Source organism: Taudactylus pleione, unplaced genomic scaffold (assembly GCF_031769625.1).
Source record: "Taudactylus pleione unplaced genomic scaffold, aTauple2 ptg000095l, whole genome shotgun sequence".
NCBI classification, from domain to species: domain Eukaryota; kingdom Metazoa; phylum Chordata; class Amphibia; order Anura; family Myobatrachidae; genus Taudactylus; species Taudactylus pleione.
In genome coordinates this window covers 32,699,843-32,711,939 of record NW_028284497.1, presented here as the reverse complement: position 1 = coordinate 32,711,939, position 12,097 = coordinate 32,699,843, and the positions used below count along the sequence as shown (strand labels likewise).

The 12,097-nt window shown below is 44.2% G+C and overlaps 1 protein-coding gene across 3 annotated transcripts in view; it reads left to right on the top strand.

Annotated features, from left to right (window-relative positions):
* Positions 1 to 12,097, top strand: part of NTRK2 (neurotrophic receptor tyrosine kinase 2) — a 334,844-nt gene that overhangs the window by 270,624 nt on the left and 52,123 nt on the right. For all 3 annotated transcript variants that reach the window (XM_088470100.1, XM_088470098.1, XM_088470099.1), the window contains one exon: positions 5,271 to 5,443. In XM_088470100.1, the coding sequence (XP_088326226.1) occupies positions 5,271 to 5,443 (173 nt within the window). The remainder of the gene's footprint in view (positions 1 to 5,270; positions 5,444 to 12,097) is intronic.

Below are 12,097 nucleotides of genomic sequence, written 5' to 3'. Positions count from 1 at the left end.
AACTGAATGGATAGTCTGAGTACTGTGCTACAGAAATAACACAGGCTCATACGCTGAGATTACAGGACATAAGGAACCCCTTTCAACACAGTAAAAAATATATTTGAATTTCCTTAATGGTGATAATGGTGATATCAGGTATACGGGAAAAGGAAAAGTAGTTTTATATGGCGCACTCAGATTCCAATTATAAACTGAACGTCTGTTTATTAAATATTTTGTTGATCACTTATTAAAAACATCATAGAATGAGCCTTGTAGTCCTCATTTCATGTTTGGCAAATGTTTGAAAATAAAATAGTTGTGTTTAACAAAAAATATGAAAAAGTTGTTTAAAATCTATTTAAAAATAAAATTCAGGGTCTTCACTATTATTTTAACACTCAACATTGTATATAATTTACTGCTTATGTATAAGACTCAATTTTATTTTCTCTGATTATTGAGATATACTAATATACAAATTAAATGATAAATCACTTAAATATAATCTCCTGTAATGAAAACATGTGGGTGGTATATCCTACAGTATTTAAACGGTCTCTGGGTGCTAAGCTGTAAAAAAAATTAGTATATCTCTATCATTAAACAATTTTGACTTACTGTACTTGCTGGAAAATCATGACTTAATTAAGATTGTCCACTAATATCTAATATATGTTAGCACCCTTTAAACAGTAATAAATAGAATTTTAATTCTCCTAAATTCAGTTATGAAATGCAAAGAGAGAGTTAGTAGATTTGACTAGGCCCATGTCACTGACTTACATCATAAATAGCCTGGGTATAAAGGTTAATGCCTAGCACAGCTCAGATAGACCCTGATTCAGAGCCGGACGCTCTGACCAGAGCGCTCGCTCTGAATCAGGGCCCTCCTCCATTAAAATGGAGTGTCCTCCTCCTCCACCACCCACAGCATATACGAGCGTGCAAAAAGATGGTCGCGATGGTCTTGACCATCGCGACCATCGGACTTGCGAGGGAAACCCTGCGTTCGGGTTTCCCAGCCGCAAGGCCAGGAGTGATTATGGCTCTATCAGAGCAAAAATCACTCCCACTGACATCACTCCCACTCCCACCGGCTTCAGACGGTAGGCGTTCCCATGGGAACGCCTCCGTCTGGCAGGCACGCCCCCGGCACGCCCACCAAAGGGGACGTGCTGTCAATCAACATCGACAGCACGCCCCCTTTGGTGCGAGACCCCGAGCGATGGAAAGCCCGTCGCTCGCCGGGTCTCGCGCATGCGCACGACGGAGCTCCCACCGTCGTGCGCATGCGCAGTGGGGAACATCGACCCACTTGCGAGCGTACTGCCACTCGCGAGTGGGTCTGAATGACCCCCATAGTCTGTTATCAGCTGTCTGTGAGTAAGCACAGTAGGTACTATCTAATCACTGCTTATTACCAGTCTGCTAGATCACATAGGCTAAAGGTAAGCTTCTTTACTCTCTGAATAAAGTCATTTATGATTTACAAATTCAAACCTAGGGGGAGATGTACTGTACTAAGCCTTATAGAGAGATAAAATGGAGAGCGATAAAGTACCAATAAATCTGCCATTTAGCATGCTGTGGTGGAGATGTATGAAGGGGTGATAGCTGCCTAATCGGTAATTGTGCAGGTTATGTGCTGCAGTTACCAGTTCACCCCATGTATTGTTGTAGAGATCTTTGCATAATGACTGGGGCACTATGCGCCCCTGCCATTTTCAACTAACATGTGTTGGATAGGGTGGCGATGTGCTAGTATATGAATCAACGGTCAGTGATGAATCCCATAACGATATTGCTACCTCATGTCTGACTGGCACTGCCGCTGTCCCTTTCTTATTGCTCTGTCCATCGCTGACCTTTTTTTTCCCTGCCTAATAAAGTTTTCCTTGTTGTGTGCAAACACACAAGCTGCGGGTGCTGCTGGGTGAGAAAAGCTGCCACATGTACAGTTACACACCAGCCGCTAGTCACTGACAGCTGAGAGGTGGAGAGTGCAATTTGTTGGACAGGTTTAATTAGCACTATCCCTCTTCGCAAACCAAGTAATAATACAGGTGGGCGGTGTGAGCAGGGCCGGATTGAGGGCTACATGGGCCTGGAGCTGAAAATGACCAAGGGTCTATAATCAAAAGAGAGGAGGTGTGACCAGTGCTGAGTGGGTGTGGCCAGTGCCATGTGGGCGTGTACCCCCTACACTCTCAGTCCCAATGACTCCCTAAATATGTAAAAGAAAAAAAAGTTCATTTTGTGAGGTAAATAGAAATACAATTTTACTACTTATGATTTATGGCCGACTGTGTGGAGAGCAGATGGCCAGTCGACATCATGTTGTCCTGACAAGGGCCTATCTATTTTTATGTGGAGGCCTGGAGCTGTAGCTCCATCTGCCCCATTGTTAATCTGGCCCTGGGTGTGAGGACCTACAGTACCTCACTGCGATAATAGGCAAAGCAGGTCAGGACATTTATCTCCTGGTAGCCGGCCTGTCATACATGTACTAAGCCTTGGAAAAAGATAAAGGGCAGACAGATAAAGTACCAACCAATCAGCTCATAACTGTCACTTTACAGGCTGTGGGCGGGATGTACTAAAGGGCAAAATGCAATAAAATCCCAGAGAATGCTGGTTCACCGCATACTACATACCAGGTGGGTAATGCCATCTTCAGGTGGTGTTAACCAATAGAAGCCTACGGGCTTCTTTTCGGGACGCTCCCACTGAGAGGGATCCAATCGGATGCCTCCCATCCCCCCCCCCCCCGGGGTCTGTGTCCTTCTGGGTGTTAAACCCGGTAGTCCCTCTGTCCGGGGGCCTCACAAAGGACAGCTCTTATCGAGAGAGCTTTTCTTTGCAATGTACACTGCATTTCTAGGTACATACCACGGTAATCAACCACGGTATGTACCAGAAGAGAGGCGGAACGTACCACATCATGGATACGATGCTTAGTACATCCCGCCCTGTGTTTGAAAAATTATAGTTACAGTAGGAGCTGATTGGTTGGTACTTTATCTCTCTCCACGGCTTAGTATGCCCCTTAATTTGGAGTTGATTAGCATTACCCAATGTAATACATTTATTTTATCATGACAATGCTATTTGTAATATCATATCAGTAAAACATTTTAACAATTTGTTATATAACTACTGTATTCACCCATCTTGATGAAACAATATAGAAAGACTAGTACAGGCAATGGCATATTAAGAGAGGAGGGGGCTCATGTGCAGTCTCCGTCCGGGGCCCCCTTCTCTCTGCCCAGCAGCCGGCAGTGCACTGAGCGCAGCAGTATACTCTGGGCACTGCGGCGGCCATTTTCTCTGTGATTTCCCAACTGCGCATGCCAGGAAAATGGCCGTCACAGTGCCCTGAGTATACTTCTGCGCTCAGTGCACTGCCGGCCTCTGTGCAGAGAGGAGGGGGCTCCGGACGGAGACTGCACACAGGCCCCCTCCTCTCTGCCCGGCGGTCGGCAGTTCACTGAGCACAGCAGTATACTCTGGGCACTGAGGTGGCCATTTCCCGGTGATTTCCCTACTGTGCATGCATAAAACGCCAGGAAAATGGCCACAGTGACCATTTTCCAGGTGATTTCTACGGCAATGCTAATGCTGGCGCTAGACTGCGGAGAGATAAGTATTAAATAAATTGGTGCAGGCTGTGCGGTGTGGGGTGCCCAGGGGCTTGGGCCCAGGGGCCTGTGTGCACTGCACACCCTGAACCCATTATAGATACGCCCCTGAGTACAGAGGAGATGTATCAGGATTGATAAACTGGAGAGAGATAAAGTACCAACCAATCAGCTCCTAACTGCAATTTTTCAAACAGCCTGTAACATGACAGGAGCTAATTGGCTGGTACTTTATGTCTCTCCACTTTGTCTCTCTCCAAGGCTTAGTACATCTTCCCTTTGGAGAGAGGTAAATGGAGAAGTTGCCAAAAGCAACCAATCAGCTTTTAACTGTCATGTATGTAGCACAGTCTATGAAATGACAGAAACTGATTGGTTGCTATGGACAGCTTCTCAATTTTCTCTCTCACAAAGGTTTGATACATCCCCCCCCCCCCCCCCCCTAGGTGTTTAAATAAACTTACAACTGGATCCTGAATGTAGAGAGCATCCTGTTTTTCAAAAGAGCTGTACACATCTTTGTTTACATTTCCATGGTAAGGATTTTTTACATTATTAGAAATATGGATGGCAAGATGAGTGCTTTGTTATTTCTTTTTATAGATCAAATAGAAGTAATGCTGGCCATACACGCTACAAATAATGCGTCGATCTGCCTGGTATCCGCGGATCGCCCCGATAATTGAAGCGTGTGTGCGGGCGACCGAGGGTTAAATATCGCTCGGTCGGGCATGCCGGATTCTCCAGCATGCCTGTCCGATGCGATTGCAGAGGCTATGCAGACCCAGAGCAGAGTGATTGACAGAAAGAGCCATTTTTGGGTGGCGATGGAGGGGTGGTCAGGCGAACGCTGGCGTGTCAGTGTATTTCAATGCCGTTGCAGGGGCGTGCATAAATTATCCACTACGTGGCCATAAGCAGCCATAGCACCGATAGCGTGCGTAGATGTTAGCAAATTCTGAGTAAGGTCAGGGCTTGTACAAGTGTGCATATGGGTCCGATGTTACCGATTGTTTTGCTATGTTGCCCTAATATACGGATGTGAGTAAGGGGAAGTGGGCGTCCTTATGTCAGGCTGCAATAGCAATGTGAATGCAACCATTTACATATCACCGCTGATATTAGCAACTGCGGTGCGTAAGTATAAGCAGATTTGCGATCCGTAGTGAATCAGGCCCTCAGTCCACAACATATTAGTGCACATTATTATTGTACCTTTCCCTTCTGGTTAAGTACATTTTCTGTAGGACAGTGCATATTTCCAGAGCAGAACATCACATAACCCATGATTTTAACTGAATGGATAATTTTAAAAAACTAGGCTGAGTGGTAGGTGTCATGTTTTTTCAATGTGAAATGATGGACACAGGCTTCTCTGCCCCTCCTCCCCCCTTCACATTGGTCTCTATGGCTTCTTCTCTTCTCTTCTTCTGGTTGCCTAGCAACTCTAACAGCGTAGAAGTCTACTTACAAACACAGATCGAGGTTTCTTCTATTTCACACACACACATATATATATATATATATATATATATATATATATATATGTATAGATTTAAATTACTGATTTGGTAAAAAAAAAAAATATATATATATATTATAAGTCAAGTATACTGGATGATTATTATTGTTTTTATCTTGCAGACTCTAAAAGATGCAAGTGACAATGCGCGGAAGGACTTCCATCGGGAAGCTGAATTACTGACAAACTTACAGCATGAGCACATTGTAAAGTTTTATGGTGTCTGTGTGGAGGGAGACCCACTCATCATGGTCTTTGAGTACATGAAGCATGGAGACTTGAACAAATTCCTAAGGTAATGTATGCAAATCTTTTCCTGTTTAGTTGACTCTATGGAGCAGGAAGAAAAGTATGGCATGTGCAAAATCTGTATTCCCTTTAGCACAATGACACTCTGGCAAGCATAAGAATCCAGTATGCATAAAGTATTTCTATAATACACTCTAGGACATATACACATATTTTGACACAGACAATGAAAATTAACATATTTATTTATACTTGGAATTGCGTTACTGCTGATATAAAATGGCAGGCAATTAGTAGATTAAGATTAACTTGTCTCCAAACTGTTGCGATTGTGAGCCTAAAATGTCTAGCATTCCTAACCTAAGAGGGATCAAACATACAGTATGTGATTGGAACTGGCTGTATATCTGATAAGAAACTGACTAATATGTACAGTCATGAGCCAACCACATGCATGTTTCATGTGTCTTCTTCCACCCAGCTCAAGTGGTACAGAGGTTAGACCGAGCAACTGGGTTTGCCATATGTGTGTGGGTCATACTTGCCTACCCTCCGATTCGGCCGGGAGCCTCCCGAAAATCGCCCCCCCAGAAAGGCAGGCAAGCCTCCCGGCCCCTGCAAGCCAGCTGTATAAACCCCGGCAGCAGGGAGACGCGATTCGCGCTGAATCGCGTCATCGTAGCCCCGCCCCCTGCCTCACAATGCCATTAATCTCGGCATTGTGAGGCAGCGGGCATGGCCACGATGACGCAATTGTGCTGTCACGCCCCCAATGATGCGTTATGCTCCAGGCCACACCCCCTTTTCACCATGATGTGCCCCCCGTGTTGTTGCCTGACAGCTCCCTCCCAAAAGGAGGGAGCCAAATGTCGGCAACCCTGGTGTGGGCAATATAAAGGGTTATAGTGTTGGTTGTGTATCATGCTGTAGCAGTTCTAGTTGTAGTCATGGTTGTGTATCACGCTGTAGCAGTTTTAGTTGTAATGTTGGTTGCGTATCATGCTCTAGCAGTTTTAGTTGTAGTCTTTGTTGTGTATCATGCTGTAGCAGTTCTAGTTGTAGTCATGCTTGTGTATCACGCTGTTGCAGTTCTAGTTGTAGTGTTGGTAACGTATGATGCTGTAGCAGTTCTGGTTGCAGTCTTTGTTGTATATCATGCTATAGCAGTTCTAGGTGTAGTCTTGGTTGTGTATTATGCTGTAGCAGTTCTAGTTGCAGTCTTGGTTGTGTAATACTGTATGTTGTAGCAAATCTGTTCATTCCAGTTGTAATTTGGCAATAAGTATTTGGGTTTTTTTCTTTCCAAACATGAACCCATTTGAACATGAACCCATTTGATTAATATTTGCTTTTCACTAGTTATAATTCAGAAATTTAATTAACCACCACACACAGGGCACTTGTGGGAATTTTAAACTAGCCATTATAACAATACTGGACAATAAAATTTAGTCAAAAAAATACTTTGTGTAAAAGTAAGTAATATTTGGTTTCTGACGAACAAATAAAAATATTCAAATTAAATAAAATGTAAAACTTATTATATTTTGCTCTATACATACTATTCCTACACATTTAAGCTTATTTATAATGTTTAGTTCCAAGGACCTTAGAAAAAGTAGAGATTAGCTAATATTAAACAGAAATTACTTTGCACTGCAAACTAGGGTTTCATGTACGTCAGTCAGTCTTTTTTTTTTTAATAATAAATACTTTTGGCTCTATTTATTAACATTATTTTTACTAAAATAAAGTGAAAAGGGGTGTTTTCACACCCTTTTCACATTATTTTAGTATCACCTACAGTTACTAAAGGGCAATTGGAGTACAATTCGTAAAATTCTACTCCAACCCCTAAGTATCACTTATATTTAGTCAGCAGATCACATTTCCCTTAATTGTAATGGAAAATGCGATCTGTGTGCAAGTTACTAAAAATAAATTGTGCAAAATTACCGGGGAAAGCCCTGTGATGATAACGTCACCTGGAGGTGGCGTTATCTAGGGTTTCCCCCGGTTACCGGACTCCTGCTCCGCTCTGTTGGGGAGAGCAGAGCCTGGAGCCGGCCCCAGTAATCAGCTGTGTGGTCTATACAGACCACACGCTGATACACTGTAAAAACAAGTAAAAAAAAAAGTTAAACAAAACAAACTTGCCTGACTCCAGTCAGCTGGTCTCCCATGCTGCACTGCGGCCGGGTTGTCACCTGACTGGGTCCCAGTGCAGTATGGGATGTCAGCTGACTGGAGGACATGGAGGACGTCACCGGAGCCCGGATCATGCAGGTAATTGTAATTAAGGGAGAGGGGGGGTGGCGAGGGTTTCGCGATCGAGGGGTGTGTGGCTTAGCAATGGGGGAGGGGCTTAGCGCAGAGGTGGGGTATCAGCGACGGACGGTCGGCGCATGCGCGGGGCAATTATCACGGGGTTTTTTTGCAAAATCACTGTGACTAGTGTGCGGAGGGGATTCGCAGGGACAGAGCTTTCTCGCAAGCTCTGTCCCTGCTAGGGATTTGTAGTAAATCCCTGTGCAATGTGAATTCAGTTGGTAATATCACACTACAATCTGCATTACAAATGCGGATTGTAGTAAATAGAGCCCAAAGATAAACTGTACACCCATTTTATCTTGTGTTCTCAACAAATACAAAATGCACTGTATAGAAAGTGCTGATAAATGCTGCGCCATTCACATATTAAACTCAGGTAATTTTTTCCGCAATACAAATTAGACATTACTTTCAAGCAAAACATCTCCAACCTCATTTAGTGCATTGAAGAAACCAATACTGGATTTTGTATTGTGATTTTTTTTTTATCTCCCCATTATAGATGACACCTCCATGTATTACAGGTTGAGTCTCCCATATCCAAAATGCTTGGGACCAGGGGTATTTTGGATATGGGAATATTCCGTATTTTGGAATAATTGCATACTATAATTAAATATCTTGGGAATGGGACTCAAATCTAAACACAGAATGCATTTATGTTCTATATACACCTTACACACACAGGCCCTCATTCAGAGCCGTACGCTCTGAGCAGAGCGCACGCTCTGAATGAGGGCCGCCCTCCATAAAAATGGAGCGTCCTCCTGGACGCTCGCATAGCTGTGGGTCACCACCCACAGCCTATACGAGCGTGCAGTTTGATGGCCGCGATGGTCGTGACCATCGCGACCATCGAAACTGCGAGCCGGAGCCTGCGGTTGAGGTTTTCAACCGCAAGCTCCGGAGTGATTTTGGCTCTATCAGAGCCAAAATCACTCCAACTGACATCACTAGTGATGTCAGTGGGCCGGCTTCTGACGGGAGGCGTTCCCGTGGGAACGCCCCCGTCAGGGAGGCACGCCCACCAAAGGGGGCGTGCTGTCAATCAACATCGACAGCACGCCCCCTTTGATCAGACACAACGAGCGAAGGGCATTCCTTCGCTCGTCGCGTCTGGCGCATGCGCACGACAGAGCTCCCTCCGTCGTGCGCATGTTCAGTGCAGAACATCGACCCACTTGCGAGCGGACAGCCGCTCGCGAGTGGGTCTGAATCAGGCCCACAGTCTGCAGGTCATTTTATACAGTATTTTCAATAATTTTGTGTCTCAAACAAAGTGTGTGTACACATACATGAAATTCATTTATGTTTCATATACACATTATACACACAGCCTGAAGTTGATCTTATACTATATTTTTTATAATTTTGTGCTTTAAACAAAGTTTGTGTACAGTGAACCATCAAATAATTAATGTTTTACTATATTCCATATTTTGGAATATTTGGATATGGGAGACTCAACCTGTACTTATCCCACCCACTGTAACATATGTAGTGTCTTGCCTGGCAAGTCCTTTAATGGGATGAACTATCCCTGGATCTGATGATTCAATGGGTATTGGTTAGTTCTGCAGCTTTTACTTATCCTACCTATTGTAACCTATGGAGTGCTCCACAGATGGCTGACTCGTCAGGTACTTTTGTTGGATGAACAATCTATGGAAATGATAAATCTGTGGGCACCTTGTTTCTTGTAGGCTGCAGCAATAGACTACACAATCCATGCTGCCTCTGATAGACCCACCTCCACACAACTCCCGCTCCTTCATTCCACATATAATGAAACTTAATGTCCCGCTTAGGGACCCGCTCCTTCAGTCCACATTTAATGAGGCTTAAAGTCATTATGCAGCCACGTTTGAGGAGATATGACCAGGGGAAAGTGGACTCTGGGCAGTCAGCTGTATAAACTGATATCGGACTTGTCCCATTCCAGGGGCTGTGATGTTCTCAGTATTGTATGGCGTTCACTGTGATGTCCTCTGTATTTCACGGCGGTCACTGATGTTCTCTGTACTACAGTATATGATGGTCATTAGCATTCCCGCTAAGTTGTTTCAGTGGGGCGCCACACATCTGCCCAAGTTTAAAGAGCTAAAATGTGCCATGCCCTTATGGAGAAGCCTGGCCTCCTGCTGATCACACACTGATGCCCCGTATCTCACTGTGCTGCTGTGCCTGTCCAGCTGCCCCCCCTCCTAGCAGTCCTCAGTGTCACGCAGGGGTGAAAGTTGTGAATGAACAATCACCACCAGGTGAAGAGGTATGGCATCTGTTCACAGTGTGTGGAAAGCTTGGGGGTAGCCATCTAGAGTGATAGAAAGAGAGGAGTGTCACGAGACAGCACCTACTCCCATAGAGGACACGTCCCCTATTCACACGGGCAGATGTACCTTCTATTATCCTTGCCCTGCGCTATTTAAAGCCTAGCGTGAACACTAGGTCACTGTGATGCTCTGAATTGTATGGAGATTTACTTGGATGCTTTGTGTACTGTATGGTGGTCACTGTTGTTCTCAGTATTATATGGCAGTCACTGTAAAGCTCTCCCATTATTATATGGCAGTCACTGTAATACTCTCTGTATTAGATGCTGTCACTGAGATGTTCTCTCTGTTATTTGGCAGTCACTGTGATGCTCTGTGAATTGTATGGTGGTCACTGTTGTGCTCTCTATAGCGTATGCTCTGTGGTTGGTGATGTAGTGTAGAATAGGCAGCGTTATTTAACTTTCAGCCTATGCTTCGGGTGACAGATACTAGCTTCACCCCTGTGAACAATACATTGCACATGCTAACAGGATATATACAAGCACATGTGTGCAATAACATGCTCTAAAACTTGTGTGTTTATATCATCTTTATGACATGCATTTAGTCAGCATTGACTCATAGGGGCATATTTACTAAGCTGCGGGTTTTTAGAAGTGGACATGTTGCCTATAGCAACCAATCAGATTCTAGCTATTATCTTCTAGAAGGTGCTTGATAAATGTTAAGCAGAATCTGATTGGTTGCTATGGGCAACATCTCCACTTCTAAAAACCTGCACTTTAGTAAATATACCCCATAGTATTCTCACATGTCCGTATATGTTTCAAGCTAGAGATGAATTTCCAACATATAACAAATGATTGACAAATGCTAAAAATTACAGCCCGTGTGTCTGAGTCCTAAATTAGATTACACACTATTGGTATACAGGCTGCATACCAGTAACTCATCATGACCACTATATCCGTCCTGTATGAATGAAAAATAACTTGGCATACATCTATGTAAATATGAAAACTACCTGATACAAACCATGTCTTATACAGTCTAAATAAAATTAACAACTCAGGTAAAATAGCTAAAAACAGCATTGCGATCTAAGATAGTATGTTATGCTTTACCTTTATTACACAAGCAGAGATGTTTGAGCTGCCACATGTACTTGGTCACTTTTCTTATTTAGTAAGTCACAGTTATTTTTATATATATGACAAATATTTTCTACATGAATCTTACTGCATTGGTTTACAGTACATGCAGCTTTTAGTATGTGTAACTTATACCTTAATTGGAAGTCTGTATTTGTTTCTGGTCAATAGAAAGTCTCAAAATACTTTTTCTTGGTGACAAAGGCCCTCATTCAGAGCCGTACGCTCTGAGCAGAGCGCACGCTCTGAATGAGGGCCGGCCTCCATGAAAATGGAGCGTCCTTCTGGACGCTCGTATAGCTGTGGGTCACCACCCACAGGCTATACGAGCGTGCATTTTGATGGCCGCGATGGTCGAGACCATCGCGACCATCGAAATTGCGAGCCGGAGCCTGCGGTTGAGGTTTTCAACCGCAAGCTCCGGAGTGATTTTGGCTCTATCAGAGCCAAAATCACTCCCACTGACATCACTAGTGATGTCAGTGGGCCGGCTTCTGACGGGAGGCGTTCACGTGGGAACGCCCCCGTCAGGGAGGCACGCCCCCGGCACGCCTACCAAAGGGGGCGTGCTGTCAATCAACATCGACAGCACGCCCCCTTTGATCAGACACAACGAGCGAAGGACTTTCCTTCGCTGGTCGCGTCTGGCGCATGCGCACGACGGAGCTCCCTCCGTCGTGCGCATGCTCAGTCCATAACATTGACCCACTTGCGCGCGGACAGCCGCTCGCGAGTGGGTCTGAATCAGGCCCAAATTCTCAAAAACGCAACAGGAACGCCTTCAATTAGGCTAAATTACCACCTGTACTACCTCATTGAAATATCTCATTCCAAGAAATGAAATATTAATAAGTTTTTGCCTACAAATAGTCACATGCTCTGTATATTCCACAACAGAAGCTATCTTGTCTTATGAAAGGATGTGCAGTCCAACACTGTATA